The following is a 17530-nucleotide window of genomic DNA, read 5'->3' as shown; positions in this document are numbered from 1 at the left end:
ATGGTTCTTGTACTCAAGCTAAGTGCTAGGTAAGTAGGCAGGAGGTTACTAGGTACAGTTCACTGCATTGCCAGTTTAGTTCTTTGGCCAGCAAAAAAACAGAAAAATGTTCTGCAAATGAGAATGTTCTGCAAAATGTCTGAGCAGCAATATATGCTCATATACAGCTGTCACTGACAGGAAAAGCCAGATGAAGAATGGTTTCAACAAGTTAAATCTCTAACTGATGAAGACATGACTCAAAATATTCAGAGTATCAATACATTCTTAATGAGATTTTTTTTTAATACACTTTTGAGTAATAGTTAAAATGTCAGCTGGTAAAGCTGTTTCCATTTCCAGTCCAAGCCAGCAAGATAAGTATCCCCTAAAGTAACATACAGGATCACTGCTGGAAGTGGCAATTCTGGCTTGTCTAACTTGCTGCATCCATATATCCTCACCTTTCTATCCAGGTGGGGCCCTTCAGCAGCCTTTGCTCCTGAGACAGGAAGCTGGAAGTTCCTATCACTGTTCACACCTCTGTTTTTCACTTCTCCGTATCACAGCAATAGGAAATCTCACAGATAGTTGCACAAGTTAGCGCAACCAGAGGTGGAAACTTACCATTTGGGGTCCAACATTCACGTTGATTGGTCCTAAAGTTTTTGGCAAAATCTTAGTTGGGGAGTTGGTGCTGGAAACTGGTAATGTAATTATTGAAATATTACCTAAAAAGAACAGTAAAAACAGAGTTTTAAATTATTTCTTTAGTAATCTATAAGTGACATGTATCTAACTCATCCTGCCTTCATGCAGAAGTGCAGCTCTGTGCTGAGAGTCTCACAAGTGCTGCTGCTCCTCCTCTACTCCAAATCTCGTAAACTTGATTCTTCAGACAATGTCTTAATCAAATCTGTCATGCAGCAGTACCCAGGTGTGATCCAAGTGTTGCACATGAGCCACTCAAAGCAGCAAACACATTTATCTACAGACCTTGTGGCAGCAGCAGCTCCTGCCTATGACAGCAAGAGAACTGGGAAGTCATCAGTCATTTATCTCACCCCATTGCTATTCACAGTGTTATTCAAAATGGATACAACAAACGGAGGATGACACTGGTGGGTCTGGAGGCAGAATCAAATCTAAAGAAGAGATGACCCTCCCTTGTATTCCAGAGTCTGTTTGAGTCTAGCTGAAGGCATAAGCTGTAAGGCCAAGGATTAGCTCATGAAGGGCTACTTGCGCTCTCTGGCACTAGCAGACAGAAACCGAAGGCAACTGAGGTGACAGGTTGCTTCAGAGCACGGCAGACACCAACCCTCTCCACTGCCCTGCCCTGCCCTCCTTCCCTAGGAGCTTGCCAATATTCAGCTTAGCCCAGTTGGTCCTAGGCTGACTCAGTGGTGTTTGACATCTGTTCCCTGGTCTTTTCTCACTTGTTCTTGAACCATGGCCCTTTTTCAATTTTTATTTTAGTATACCTATGTTGTGCCAAGAGGTAACTGCAAAATCATACATTCAACAGTGTAACTTCTCGGTAAGTATGAACAAGAAGCAACAAAACTGAGGACAATAATGCTTAAGAATCTACTGTAGCTACAGCACAGACATAGAAAAAATGTAGATATATGCAAAGTTTCACCTTTATAAAAGGTGAACAGAGATAAGTGAAACGTTTACAATATGAGACAACCAACAAAACAGCCTATTTTATCATTTATTGTCATCACATCTCTTTTTTCCTCTGAAACCTAAAGATCTTTCAATGTTTATTATTGACACTTGCATGTCAGTAATAAAACATCTACCAGTGTGGATGTATGAAATATATTCTGAACACCTGAACTGAGTCTCACAAAACTGAACCACCCATCTGCAGTGCAATCAGCAATAATACTGATTTAATCAAAATGAGAAATAAGTCTTAATGTTGTTTTCTATGTACACAAATAGAGTTCTCTTACCTTTTGTTGGACTCTGGTTCTGATCTGTAAATCCTTTCAAGTCTCCATTTGTGGAAGTCACACCAACCTGAACAAAACATTTTGGAAGACTTAAAATAGGATAAACATTTCTGGTTTCTAGTATGCAACTAACAGTATTATGAAAAAAGTTTACCCTATGGAGAACTTAGATTTGGAATGGTGCATTTTAGTTTTTGACATTTACAAAAAGCATAGAAAGCTGGAGCTTGTGTAGAAAACCACAGATGAGGGAGGTAAGAAATCCCTTAGATCCCACCTAACACAGGATAGGCTCAGCAACATCAAGTAAGGCATTCTTCAGTTTGAGAACATTGTGCCTGCACCACCTTAGTCACCTCTCAAAGGTTCAACAAAATAGTTTGTTTGCTTCCAAGATGTAAATTGTGACAAGCACTGAGGGACAAAGTTGGCTGGAGTACCCCACCTGGAGTACTGTGTCCAGTTCTGGAGCCCCTATTACAAGAGGGATGTGAAGGTGCTGGAACGTGTCCAGAGAAGGGCCACAAGGATGATCAGAGGGCTGGAGCACCTCTCCTATGAGGACAGACTGAAGGAGTTGGGGCTGTTCAGTCTGCAGAAGAGAAGGCTCCGAGGTGACCTCATTGTGGCCTTCCAGTATCTGAAGGGGGCCTACAGGAAGGCTGGGGAAGGACTTCTCAGGATCTCAGGTAGTGATAGGACTAGGGGGAATGGAATGAAGCTGGAGGTGGGGAGATTCAGGCTAGATGTGAGGAGGAGGTTCTTCACCATGAGAGTGGTGAGACCCTGGAATGGGTTGTCCAGGGAGGTGGTCGAGGCCCCGTCCCTGGAGGTGTTTAAGAGCAGGCTGGATGAGGCTCTGGCCAGCCTGATCTAGTGTGGGGTGTCCCTGCCCATGGCAGGGGGATTGGAACTAGATGATCCTTGGGGTCCCTTCCAACCCTGAATGATACTATGATACTATGAGTAGTAAGCAATTAAACTGAATACAACAAAATAGCTTCAAAAATATTGTAAAATTTAAGTGCTTCTGTAAATAACTACAATAAAGGGTTCAGGTATCCAAGTTAGTTAACCACCAATCAATACAATCAAAGATGAAACATTCATTTTACATATGTATATAGTTATAATGGAACATATGCTAGGGCAGTTCATGGTTTTAATTGTATCAAATTAGGGAATCATTTAATTGCAGGCAGATTAAGCAGCAGTAACATGAACCTAAAGTAAACTGCAGAAGAACAAAGGATACCTACTACAAGCACTCAGTCACCCAATGCCATCAGAGAACTTTTATTCTGCAAGTAATTTTTGAAGGGGAAGATCTGCACACAGCATCGTGATGTGGCTATTCTGAAACTACTTCTCCTATGATGTTTTCACCATCAGGAGCAACATGTGAACAGTAACTGTTGCTGCTCTATTCTGGTCATAAAATACTGCTTAAATGATCTAAGTCATGTGCTTCTGTAAACAAGCCCTTGGAAATCCTCAATACACTTTATCAACTTTTCTCAAATGACTTGCTCTTTCTTGTCGCAGCCAAGTGTGTGTGATAGATCTACTCTCTCCAAAATACAACCCAGTGCTTTGGTTGGTGCAGACCATGGGATCACCAGTAGCTGCTTTTGAAGCAGAGCAAGGCTGTCTCCGTTTTTCCCTTGTCTCCCACCAGGTGGCAGCGGTGCAGAGGCAATGCAGCAGGGCGGTAGAGGACCTCAACAGTTGCGCCTAGTTTTGAGCAGGGGTAAGAGGAAGACATGAAAATAGACTCAAGCCGTCTCCTGTCACACTTTGGTTGTAAGCCCATGTGGAGCAGCATTTTAGTACTCTTCCCGTCGGGGGGCTTGAGTGCCAAGGTAAGCTCAAGTGTCACTGAGACTCTTCACTCTGAAAATGGATTCTCGATATCTTTAAAACAGGACATGTTTAGTAAATTGTATCGCTTGTAACACTGAAAGGATGTTATGGCTGCAAAGCCAAGATGAAGAGCCAGCACTCTTGGATCATAATACTCAAAAAACCCCTCCACATGAGCCAGCAATATGTGCTTGCAGCCCAGAAGGTCAACCATGTCCTGGGCTGCATCAAAAGCAGTTGACCAGCAGGACAAGGGAAGGGATTCTGCCCCTCTGCTCTGTTGACATCCCACCTGGAGCAACGTGCCCCCAAAACATGAAGGACATCACACTGTTGGAGTGGGTCCAGAGGAGGGCCGTGAAGATGATCAGACAGCTGATGCACCTCCCTTACGGGGACAGGCTGGGAACGTTGGGGCTGTTCAGCCTGGAGAAAAAAAGGCTCTAGGGAGACCTTGCAGCAGCCCTTCAGTACCTGAAGGGGGCCTATAAGTAAGCTGGGGAGGGACTTTTTACAAGGGCTTGAAGTGATAGGACAAGAGGGAATGAATTGAAGCTTGACAGCAGATTTAGACTGCAAATTAGGAAGAAATTCTTTACAGCGAGGTTGGTGAGCCACTGGAACAGGTTGCCCAGGGAGGTTGTGGATGCCCCCTCCCTGGAGGTGTTCAAGGCCAGGCTGGATGAGGCCTTGAGCAATCTGGTCTAATGGAAGGTGTCCCTGCCAATGGCAAGGGGAGGTTGGAACTACAACTAGGTGATCTTCAAGGTCCCTTCCAACCCAAACCATTCTATAAATTTGTGAATACTACTGCTGCCTTTGCACAACAAGTAACAACATCAAATAACAAAGCTGCTTCCTAGGACCTCTGCCTCTGAAAGAAATAAAGCACAAATTCAGAAAAGCCACAGGGATAAATATCAAGTGTTAGATATAAGTGCTTTAATTCATTACAAGTGAAAGGATAAGGAATCCCAACTCCCCTGAACATCTACAAAGGCAGCACTGCAATTTGTTGACAACTGAATATTCAATCAAAACTTACAGTCTTATTCAAACAATCTGCTGAAGTAATTTTTTCTCCTAAAAATAAGTTCACCATGAGTACTTTGCTTATTTTCTCCCCATTTCTCAATATTGTTTTAGTGCCTTCTTACCTGAACAACAGATGAGAATGGAAGTACAAAACAGGCATGAAAATATTATAGAAGTAAGAATGAAATAACCCATGATGACAAGGTGGTTTAAATTAGAGCTGGTAAGCATGTAAACAACTTATCTCCAAGAGAATCCCAAACTTTTATTCCATGTTTTATTATTCATAGCTCTTTTGGTTGCTTTTGTTATCTAAGCAAGGTCAAATTACTCATAAGCAATGTTCCACAAGCAGACACTAAAAAGCATCTTGTACTTAGAGAAAATAAGGCCAGTCTTGATAATTCTCCCACCACAAAAAGTTGGCAAGGAGAAATAGTGATGTGGAATATTATTCATCTCACACATGCACACTGAGTCTGTGGAAATGTTTTGCTACGTGTTTGAAGCACAGGCTTCCTTGGAGATAAGGTTGCTCAACACAGCTTATACACATGGGATGCCTAAGTACTTTCTTCTTGAAAGAAGCATCAAGAGCACAAACATCCCTAGACTGCGGTGTCCCACTTGAGGGGTAATGATTTTGGAATATAGAGGTGGCAGCTTTCTGATCTGTACGTATTGATGAAAGCTGTGTGCCCTCTAAGAGTTTCCCAGACCTCCCAATTCCAGTACTTCAAAGTTCCCTTTCCTTCATGCCTCAATAGAAGAAGAAAAACTTCTGCAGAGAAGCTCTCTCCTTCAACTCACTCATCAGATCATTAAAATATGGAGATTAAAGATCTGGGAAGGTTTAGTTTGGAAAGCGGTTAGGCATTGGAACAGGCTGCCTGAGGAGGTGGTAGAGCCACCATCCTGGAGGTGCTCAGAATACGTGTGAACTTGATACTTTGGGACATGGCTTGATGGCCATGGTAGTCTTGGGTTGAAAGTTGGACTTGATCTTAGAGGTCTTTTCTACCCCAAACAATTTTATGATCCAGTCAGTAGAACTGATGACCAACATTAGCATTACATTTGAAACAGTTTTCAAGCTGCAAAAACCAATCCAAATCCAGAAGTACTCTTGGGCTTTCTTAGCAGTGACAGCAAACACTGGGGCTGACACCATTTGCCTGAATGTGCAGTTTTGAGTAACTAAGGGTGGGCAAGCCTGATCAATTGCTACAAATAAGGAGAGAAGGAATGTGACTCCTCTTGTTTCCACACTGTTATTTATTTTGCAAATCCTTTGAAGAGGTATACTTAACAAACATTGAAACTGAGTTCTACTCTCATATACAGCAGACACTGAGTTTTTAAAAAATCAACACATTAACTAACACATAACTAACCAGGTTGACAAAGTTATATATGCCAAATTTCAAAGTAGACACACCAATAAAATATTTATTCTATAAAATAGCTATAGCCTTGCATTAAACAACCACCCCTGCCCTGTATCTCCATGCTCAGCACAATAGTAGGCTGCCCAGACTGAATGTCCTGTGTTTGTCCCCAGAAATTTTCAAAACTCAGAGCCCTCAATGGCCCTGAGAAAAGCACCAAGCAACTGGGTTCTGAATTCAAGTGTCAAAGAACTTTTACACAAAGCACCAGAGTAGTTGCCTTCCTGAAATCCTGTCCAACCTATGTCACTTCATGACTATCACACAACACTCCCTGGATTTCACTGGCATTGATAATTATCCTTCAATTGCATTGTACAAAAGGTCAGAACCACAGATTATTTGTATTTGTGTAGCTGTTCCACATGCATCAGTAGAATTACCTATTTATACTACAATTGGATATGGCCTATGAAATAAGTACATCAAAGGGCTTTGCATAAACATCCATTTATTTTGTGGCTCGGTCAGCTTGAATCCAACAGTAAGAAAGTCTGAAAGCTTTACCATGAGCTACATACCAAATGGAACTATCAATAAGGTGAACAGACATTTTGGAGAATTGGAGAATTAATTTAACCAAACTGTGCCCCTGGCATCAATCTACCCAAATACATACAAAAGCTTTTGCAGTTACTGAACAGAGCATCACCCTAGGGTTACCTGCACTTATGGTGTGGAGTTCTTCAGTAATGTTTACATAGACTGTAGGATGCCCTATCAAAAATAGTCATTGGGTGAACTGCCCAGAGCCTAAAGTCACACTCAACTCACTGACCTCCAAGCTTTGTAAGAGATGGCCTTCAAGAAACCCAGATTCTACCTACATTAGCAACAAAAGATGCCATCTCTCTGTTCTTCCTTGAGTTTTGTGAATCAGTAGAAGGATTATATTCTGGTGCAGAAGTGCTTCAACAAAATGAGAATCTCTGTGATCTTGGGAGCAATGTCAGGGGAAATGCAGAATATCTCAAGTTGGAAGGGACCCATAAGGATCAGTTAGGGATTGAGCACCTTCATGCATAAAGCATTGCCCCAGTTATTAACCTGACCTAGGGCTGAGTAAACTCCACATCCCTAAACAGCTTCTAGCCAGCTTAAATTTATCAAAACACTGCTCAAAGTAATATATACACATTTGTGGTATACAAAAATCAGACAAGGTTTTTGAATTTGAAGGTTTCTTTTGGTTTGATTTCTTGACTGGACAAATACAAGAAATGAAACACACAGCCCTTCAAAGTCTGAAAGCTGACAGTGACCACCAGCACGCCAATATAAAAAGTAATACACGGTGTAGAATCGCACTTACATTTTTTGCCGTCATGTCAGACAATATTGCTTTATAGTCTGTGAAACCATAAAATCTCCCTCTGCATCTTCACAGAATCTTTAAAATGAACATCCTGTAAGAAAGTTAATAAAATAGTTTAGTTAAAATAAATGTTCAGTTACCTCTCTAGCTGAAACCCTGCACTTGCAATGTTCTGCTTGGAACAGGCAGAGACCTAATCTTGTACATAAGAACCCAACTTACAGAGAGGGCCAGCTGTATTAACAAAGCAGGTCATGTCATTACTAAAGCCTTTTAATTAAAACCATGTCATCATTTGCATCTGATGCAAACTGGCTGTAAAAATTGGAAGTAAATTAATTTTCTTTATCTTGTCTTCAGCCTCCAACAACAGAGAAATCTTCTAATTCCACCCCGGCAGACATTGAAGCATCTTGATAAGAAACAGGAAATACTATGAAATGTAAATATACAGAGCATGCTTAGGAAACATCCAAGAGAAAACATTCCAGTTTAAACTCATCTTTAAAAATTTTTCAGACTTTGTTATTACCCCTATGTAATTAGGATGATAATGTTACCATTTCAGTAGAGGTAAGCATTTAGGTATACTGAAAAATATTTAGTGACTTCATTTTTAGATCTAAGCTTTTAGAAGTCTTACAGAAAACTGAACAAGTCACAAAACAATGGTGGCAGCACAAACCATTTTAAACATAGAATTAACTTGACAAAGCATACCTCAGAAGTACTTCAGAACTGCGAGTTGCTTTAAAAATGGCCCACAAAAGACATCTCAATTGCACTTGGATGTGTAAGAAAGGGAGAACAGTTCACACTTTAAAGTGTGGAATGAGTGCAGCAATACCTTTTTGGAAGATGCCTAAAGTAGTTACCAAACGTGAGCCATGACCTGTTATAGCACTACTCAGCAGCTACAAAGGCCAAATCCAATTCAGGTGATTTCCTGTGTTTTAAGCTAGGCCTTTGAGAACAGTTAGTGTCTTCACCTCCCTTCCAGAACAGCCTCAAAAACTGTTTCAGCAGTATCTGGAGCTAATGGTGATCTCTACCATCACTTCATTAGTGGTTTTAGACAATCCAGAAAAGAAGTAAATTCTAGGATGCTTCTGTAAATTTCTTGGCTTATTCAGGCACCATATCAATTAAACTGTTACTAGAGTTGGTGGAAAACCAGTTTGTTCTCCATTTTCTGTTGTTATTATTTATCTACCTCAGTGCCTTGATTTATTGCAGCCATAATTAAGCAATTACTCCAGCATATGAATGACATACAATTCGGTCTACAAAGAGGTTTTGGTTTACAGAACATCCAAGAAAACCAGAAGCATTTTTCGCTGCCTTTAGAAAGGACACTACAAAGAGGTATCTGTTCACATCCAGGAGAAAATCCTGCAATCCTGAAACCTGAAGAGCCACAGAAAAGCCGTAAAGCCACAGCGGTCATGGCAAAGGGCAAATGAATTCTTGCACTGCATCTGAAACCTAAGGTGCTTTTTCTTTTTCTACCTTCCTTCTTCCACACAAACTCTCCAACTACATCATCTAGAGCTCTGGCCAGATGATGCAGTTGGACCTTCCTCTCTTGCTTTAAGAGTAATTTACCCAAATGAAACAGTTAACATCAGTTTACTAAGCAGTTTTAACACATTTACAGATAAGCAAAGCAGTTTCATCTTTGACAAGTTATTTGCTGTCAAGCTTAGCAATCCAGAAGGCACTGCCCATAAACTACAGTCCTTTGCCACAAAGCTTTACAGTCACTGCAAACAGTTGCTATTCTTTCAGCTTTATGAACATATTTTGTCTAGCTCAAGAAGCCAGATTTTGTGACCCCACCATCTGCCATGACCTCTTGTCAGGTTCAGACAAAAGAACCCACACAGATGGCCTCAAAATGGAGAGTCTCTTCATTCCCAGTTGCTGTTTGACAGCTTGCACTACACAGAGAAATGTAAAAATCAATCTTTTTGTTCTTTAGCTGGTTACTAGTGAAATGAAGCTGCATAAAGACAGCTTTAAGAGGCACAAAGATTGCTTTATTCGAGCCAAGGTTGTCCCTTCATAATCTAAGCCTTGGTTTAAAAAACACTTCCATAATTTTGCCTTTTTGGTCAAATATTGTACAGTACACTGAGGCAACTGAACTGTTTGACTTTGTAAACTTTGAGGTGTAGCTTCCTCTAGAATATATGTTGCCTAATCACATATGCCAATGGCACTAAAAAGCCAGTGTAAGCATTAAATTTACAACAGGCCAGATAATCAAGCTCTAGTTACAAGAAACTGCAGTGATATGGAAGCTGAATGCCAGTACAAGAAGCAATGCAAAACAGAAACCAAGTTATCTGCAGAAAAATATTATGCTCCTTCACAGGTTTATTTTCTGTGGTTCATACTTGTTATTTTTAATTTATCCTTTTACAATACACATACTAGCTAAAATCAAATACCTTCACAGTCTACTTTCTGCTCCTGAAAATTAAGCTATACCAAACTTGTCCTTGTGTTCTTTCTCAGATTCTTATCAATATTTCACATACCTCACTTTCATTCTCCCCAGTCCAAGAGGCCACTTCCAATTCACAACATAGTGTATCATTTATGTAAGTATCACCTCAGTATTACACATCTACAAATTAAGACAACTACTAGACAGTTAGCTAAATTGTTATGATGAAAAGCCTTCATAGAACCCAGAAAACAACCTACAGAGGTATTTTAGTATACTAGAATGATTTTTGTCCTCATTAAGGAGTGATTTTTCATTTACTTGGTCAAGGGTGTTGCAAAGTGAAAATTATTCCAAGTAACTGGGTTCAGCTGAAAGGAAAGAAAGCATCACCAGAAAAAGGAGCCTGTAAAACACCAGCCTTTCCACTAGAAATTATACTCTTCACATCCCTCTTCACAGTACTAACTTTCAAGCTACGGTACTACGAGGCCGATTTCAGATGACAGTAGTAACAAAAAGATTCCTTATTAATCACCACAAGCTCAGTTTTAAACCAGTAATTTATGCACAGCATCTACATGGATTAGACCGCCTGTTACACATATGGCACTTTATTGTGTCTCTGTTTTCAGACCAGCAGAATTTCAGAATTATGATGTACTTATCGAAGATCCAACTGCTCCCAGAAAGTGTGGCCCTATCTTGTTCCTGAAATACATTTCAACATTGCAATCATTTTTGAAGCAATTTAGATAAACGGGAATCAACTTTAGTCAAAAGATTTGTATGTCCTGGTCAGATTAATTTCCTGGTACCCCCCCCCAGAAAACCCAGAAATGTAACTCTACTATCTAATTTCTGAAATGTAAATTACAGACTTTGCATCTCTACAAGAAGATTCTACTGATTTATCCTTTTTCTTTTCCTTGAGTCTTTGCAAATTACCTAGTTCTGGTTTTGTCCTTCATTTACATCTCTGTATACAAGAAATAAACTTGGCCTACAAACTGCAAAAGACAGGAATACAAAAATTCCAGGAAGCATCCACCTTATCACTGAATGAAGGACTTCAAAAAGCCAGCTAAGGGGTGTAATTCAACATGTCACATACACGAGAGTGGGAAATAAATCCCCACCTTCAGTTACCACACAGTAATTTTTATTTTGAAAACAACATTAGAAAGTAGCCCTTAGGAAACAACTGAAAGGAACTCACTCCATGATTTTGAAGAGTTCGTTGCAGCATGCTCCCAAAGTCCATAAGGAAGAAGTGGGATGTTTTGTCTTTACATCATAGCCTTCCTAGTTTCTTATACAAGCACGAAAGAATGATTTGCTTTTGACAAAGCCTGCTGCTACCCAGTCAGTATAGTTTGAAATTTCAGTAGTTTTAGCTACGAGGTTACTGAATTTTTAAACGTTTTCATGTATTTGCAACTGGAAGTTGCATTTTAAATAAACTCAGGCTGAAGCTTACGACACTTGGATTGCACACTTGAGAGAACAGAAATAGTATTTCTCAAGTTTCTCGTGGTGAAGTTTATAATGAAAAGCTACCGAACTCCTTCCCTACAATAAATGGAGAGCTCGTGCACACTAATACTTTCTAGTTTGCTCTGGGGACACAAGTTCACTTTCACTTGCTTTTCCTAATCTTATTCCTAATTATCGGTCATGTTACTACCATAATTTCTATTACAGATCAATTACAGTTATTCTGGTAATTACAACTATTGCTCAGGTGGGAAAGGTTTAATACTTGGATGACCATTATGTCTGACAAACGACTTTTAATATATTAATGCACTTGCATTCACAACCCTCACTGAGCAAATACTGATACATTTGCATTAGTATTTTAATTTCCACAAATATCATGACAATAGCTGCTACCAAGTTGAAGCATTCACCTATAGAACTTCACTGAATGTTCACCACCTTGAAGATAATCCTTACCTGTAGCAACCTGCCAATTTAATTCTGAATGTGTTTTTCCCATTTACATCTTGGGCTGAAATTCCCAGTAACACAACACCAACTTACACAAAACACATCTGCTAAGCCCTATCACAGATGATGAGTTTCTATCAAAGCAATTTTTTCATGCACCCTGCCAGGTAATAGAATCACCTGCCAGATGTTGGTAAGGGATTTTGCTGAGAGAACTGAAGGTTATAGAGACTGGAATGAATCATTTCCTAGTCCCATCCAAACTGAGCATACCTTGCAGCAGCAAGAAGCTGCTTCAGGTGAGCCTGCTGTAGCAGGCAGGTTGGACTAGACGATCTCCAGAGGTCTCTTCCAACCCCACTATTCTGTGCCCCTGTGATATAGTAATATATACACATTACTAGCATGTATTATACAGCTGTCTTGCAAACTGAACAATCATTGTCATGCAGTTTGATTTGCTTAGACTGATTTTTATGGCATTAATATTGGAGAGTATAAAAGTGAAGGTGAACAGTCCGTAAAGACCTTTCCTGGAAATCATCACTGCACACAGGAAATCAAAGTAGCAACAAAGTTGCTTTAATGAAACTTCAAGAGTAAGATCGATCGATTTCTACTGCCTCACCTTCTGTCATGAGAGCTGTACTCTACAAATCAAGTAACGGGGGGGGGGGAAAGAATTAATTTCATCCCCATGCTGGATGTTACAACAAACCACATGAGGAATCAAATTAAGAACTTGTTACTAAAATGTGAGCCCCTACCACATCTTTTCACGGCATTCCTAGCACTTACCTAGGTTTTCACATCCCATGTGAGTACATGTACTACCACCAGATAGTACATGTACCATTATCAGACCAAGACATTTGGATTGTTTTTCCACTGAGTAACTAAAATTTTATCATAAACCTGTCTGCTTCCAGTGATTTCTCAACTTTGCACACAGGCATTCCAGAAGTGTTTCCTTGCATTGGACTAGTTTATTTTCCCTGTATTATGATAGTATTAGTAGTTGCGTCCTGTGAACATAATCAGAAAGCTAGAGGAGAAATTCTTAACCATTTCACCAAAAGCTATGGAGAAAAGGCAAAAAAAATAAGCTTCTTAAAGACAGCCATAAGACTAATATTTTAAGGTAGCACATCAGAAGTGCAGTTCCAAGAATCAAATTAGACTAGCTAGGACTAAAATTCTCATTCTGCTCCACTTCAGAATGCAAAAGTTTAAATATTTACTGTCTGCACAGTATGGGCAGCAGCAGCTTCCCTGTCCATACCAGATCAGGTCACTGTTCTATCGCTTTAAAGAGATCTGCACTAAATTTTCCTGCAGGCACAGTGAAGATGACTGCACGCTTAAACTGGACAACATTACACACTCTTGAAGGGGATGCAAAGTTGGAATTTTGGCTCCTATTTTTTTTTGCCCCACTAAAAGAGTAACAACACTTTTAGACAAACCTGCTTGAAGATCTTTACTGTGAGGGTGCTCACAACTGTCTAGCAAGTATCTCCAGATGCACATGAAGCCCCTAGAGTAGTGCTCAACATACACAGGAGCAGACTAAGACCACACAATCATAAAATAGTTTGGGTTAAAAGGCACCTTACAGATCATCTAGTTTCAAACCCCCCTGCCATGGGCAGGGACACCCTCAATTAGACCAGGTTGCTCAAGGCCCTGTCTGACCTGGCCTTGAACAGCTTTAGGGAGGAGGCATCCAAAAACTCCCTGTGCAATCTGTTCCATTGTCTCACCACCTTCACTGTGAAGAATTTTTTCCTAATCTCCAGTCTAAATCTGCTCTCCTCAAGCTTCACTCCATTCCCTCTTGTCCTATCACTACAAACCCTTGTAAATAGTCTCTCCCCAGCTCACGTGTAGGACCCCTTCAGGTACTGGAAGGTCGCTATTAGATGTCCCAGCAATCTTCTCCAGAATAATTCCCCTGTAGTATTGACACTCCTTGCACAACTGCACTGTGGCTTTTGCCCAGCTGAACGTTTTGGTCTATCTCCTTATACTGGAGAGCTGCTGTTAAGATGCTGCATTGAGAACTGAACCATATCACTTTGTAAATGGAGGCTGCCAGTCAGAACACTGCAGCACTAAAGAGTATCCCAATTACTAGTACATGTTTCCTCTAAAGTTCATGACATTAATACAGCACAAACCAAATGGTTTCTTTGTGTTGTGTTACAATAGTGATTTCTGTATGAACTGGAAGTGGTTAAAAGGAAGCCCAAAAATCTGACACTGAAAAGAACACTTTCTAATTCCTCCATGAGACAATCTTTCTAATATTTAGTATTTTTCCTTAGTATAGAACTAAATCCTTCCTATTTTAGAGGCACTAGGCAAGAAAGTTTTCGAAGAGCTTTTTTCCTCTCTTATGACCATCCCTCCTTCTAAGTCTTTTCTTCTTAACTCTTCCATGATTCTGTGAAGCGCTGCAGTTAGCACCCTACATGCTATTTTGAACATAAGTTCCTAAAATTCAGTACTTCATTGTGTACAACACCATCTTGGGAGTACACATGGGACTGGCACAAATATGGGCTGTGAAATACAGTCCTGCATTTGTTCTGTAACACTGAGCATCTGTCACCAATCTTTGTCCCATGTATACAAATCACACACTCTTTGTATAAGGCAGGATACAATATAAACAAATGAAGTTCATTTGGGAAGGGCAAAGAAATAGAAAAAAAATATTAATTTATCTTTCAATAGCATCAGATTATACTAGCACAAAATTATTTTTAAATCAAAGATTCCACCAAGCTGCAATTAGCAACATCATACAACCTCCAACGTTTTGCTGTGTCAGCATAATGAAGTTACAACCGAGAAAATCCCCACCACTATCAGCTGTTGAAAGTACTGCCGAAGAGTCATGAAATCGCACTGACTTCCAAATTATGACAATCGACCACGTAGTATTTGTTAAAAGGGCTTTTTACACAGTATGTTAAATCCTATCAATTTAAACTATTCATGTTCTCTCCTAACTCAAGAATTGTCAGAGAAAATGAACAGGCAAGTCCTTCCTGCAGTAAGAAGCAGCACAAGCTGACACAGCTCAGCCCATCCCTCTCTGCTGACAGAGGGAGTGCGTTTTCAGATGCGGTTTTCTTCCACGTTTCAAGGAAGCCTGCTCATTCCGTGTTTTCCTCCTATTGTTTGCATTCCCCATCCCGAAAGGCGCTATTTATGTTTGGATCCACCTCTGCCGTTACACTCTTTACGGCTGGCAGCCAGGGAAGGCCTGTGGCTCCAAGGGCACAGGAACAGGCGCTAAGTTTTGTTGTTGTTGTTGTTGCCGGACCGACCCTCTCCCGACGAAATCCCCGGCTCAAAACAACCACGCTGCTAAGGCTAAGGCAGATTCTGCTCGGCCTTAGCTCCGCTGCCTCCTTCCCGAGCCGCTCTCGGTGCGCTCCCCACCGCGGAAGAGTGTCCGGCAGCGAGCGGGGCGGCTGTCACCCGGCGGCCGCCCGCGGGGTTCGGGCACCGGCTCGCCCTCTCCCGGGACACAAGAGGCGAGAATGGCGATTGGACCAAGCCACCAGACGGCGCGGAATGCGCGGTCGGTAAAGGCGGCCTCGTGCGGGAAGCGGCGTCCCGGCCCACTAGGAAGGAAGGTGTTGCCCCACTCTCGCGGCCCCGCGGCACCCCCCAGCCCCACTCGGCTCCCCGCTCACCCGCAGGCCTGGCAGCAGCGAGGAAGAGGGAGGGAAGGCGGCAGCGCGGGCCGCACCTCGACAGCGGCGCTCAGGGGACGAGGCGACGACGGTCCCTTCCCCGCCGCCGCGGCAGGGCGCCAGCCGCTCCGCTGCGCTCCGCCCGGCCCCGACGCCTCTCGGCCGGGTCGGCGCCGCGCACCCGCCGCTCGGGAGGAGGCCTCGCGCGCGGGCGTGCGCCAGGGCCAGTCCGCGAACCCCGGCGCGTGGCGGCGCTCGCCCTCGCAGAGCCTCCAGCCCGGCGTCCGCCACCCCCCCCACCCCCCCCCCGCCGCGCCCGGCACCACTCGCCGCGTCGCGCACTGCCCGGGCCCTTCTCCCCCGCACAAGCTTGGCGGCGTCTCGCCACCGCCGGCATCCATTGGCCGTCGCGCCACGTGAGGTCAGCCGCCGTCCAAGCGCTATTGGCTTGATCCCATGTGTGTACACACGCTACGCACCAATCCGTGGGGTGGTGTCGAGGTGGGGCGGGGCCGATCGACATGCCCGCCGCGCTTCTGACGGCTGTTGGGTGGTGTCTGCCATCTGGTGCCAGGCACGGCTGCTGCAGGCCGGGGCCGGGTTTGCGCCAGTCACCAGCTCCAGACGGCTGTACCCGCCCTCACCGAGTCGGAGGTGAGGCACGGCGCTGGCGGTCGGTATAAAGTGCGTGTATTTGTGCTGATAGGCAGTGAACGGCGCCGCAGTGTCTGCAGACATGGGTCTTGTCAGGCTCCGCTGCGCCTGAGAGGAGCTGGCGTGGTTTCGTCCTGGGGATACAAAGTCCAGTCCCGCCGCGCGTTTGGCCGCCTCGTCCCTCCCGTCGTGCGGGGAAGCCGGCCGCGGAAAGGAGCGGAGAGGCAGCGACACGGCGGTGAGGACAGGAGCAGTATCGGCAATCCTTGGATGAGGTTTCCTTTTTTAACGTGACCTGCAACAGCTCCGTGGCTTCGTTCTTGTCCAACAAAGGGACAAAGACATGAAGCTGCCGGTGACAGGAGCCGCACCCGGCTCGTCCGGCGCCAGCTTTCCACGACGCAGGCCCCGCTGATCGGCCGCACCTCGGAGGAGTAGGGGACACTGGATCTAGCTCCGGGAAAATGATCCCACCTGTAGTGATAGGGGCCTTTCCTGAAGTTTTAATGTTTCAATGTTTTAATGTTTCGACATTTATTTACTCTTTTAAAAAGTAGTAATTATTCAAACAAAGCTGAATTCATATTCTTAGAATATGAATGAAGAACACTGCTGGCAGTGAAGAACCTGACACTGGTTTTGTTCAATGGCAGCAGTGCAACCTTTGTTACAAAAAGACTCTCCTGCACGTCCATCCAAGCTCGGCAGGAACCCCTTTTTCCAATTTTCAAGTCTTACCAATTCACCTCAATACCACTGAGCAGGCTGAACAAAACAAGGTTCATGTGAATACAGTAACTATTCTGTTCCAGAAACCTCCAGACTACATACAGAGTAGGTAAAACCTAAGCTTTTCTTGCTTTAGAGACATGAAATGCTCTGAAAAGATGTATTTGATTCAATCCCCTTTACACCAAAATATGTGGCCAGCCTCTAAAAGAGTTCTTAAACGAAGGACTACATAAAACATTAGCAAGCAAGAACTGTGTTTACTTTAGCTCACTACTAAAAAAAATCTAGCATGTGCCCTGGAATGTGGTTTTAGTTTTGTGGAATTGTTTTTAGTTTTCACTTTTGTGGAGTTGTCCCTTCAGTTTCTTTTCATCATCTATAAAATATTGTCATTATACAAAACCAAACCTTTATCAGTATTT

General features: G+C 42.7%; 1 protein-coding gene across 3 annotated transcripts in view; it reads right to left on the bottom strand.

Moving 5' to 3' along the window:
- Positions 1 to 15952, bottom strand: part of TFDP2 (transcription factor Dp-2) — a 45532-nt gene extending 29580 nt beyond the window's left edge. The window contains exons 1-4 of one of the 3 annotated variants that reach the window (XM_068145234.1): positions 15723 to 15952; positions 7605 to 7698; positions 1947 to 2013; positions 607 to 710 (exon numbers count right to left, since the gene is read on the bottom strand). In XM_068145234.1, coding sequence (XP_068001335.1) covers positions 607 to 710; positions 1947 to 2013; positions 7605 to 7619 — 186 coding nt within the window. In that variant the 5' untranslated portion in view covers positions 7620 to 7698; positions 15723 to 15952. The remainder of the gene's footprint in view (positions 1 to 606; positions 711 to 1946; positions 2014 to 7604; positions 7699 to 15722) is intronic. The other 2 variants (XM_068145233.1, XM_068145235.1) reach the window with 2 other exon arrangements.
- Between the last annotated feature and the right edge of the window lie 1578 nt (positions 15953 to 17530).

Source organism: Melanerpes formicivorus, unplaced genomic scaffold, assembly GCF_026170545.1.
Source record: "Melanerpes formicivorus ecotype bairdi unplaced genomic scaffold, bMelFor1.0.p_v2 SCAF_12, whole genome shotgun sequence".
NCBI lineage: Eukaryota > Metazoa > Chordata > Aves > Piciformes > Picidae > Melanerpes > Melanerpes formicivorus.
This window is presented reverse-complemented; position numbering and strand designations above follow the sequence as displayed.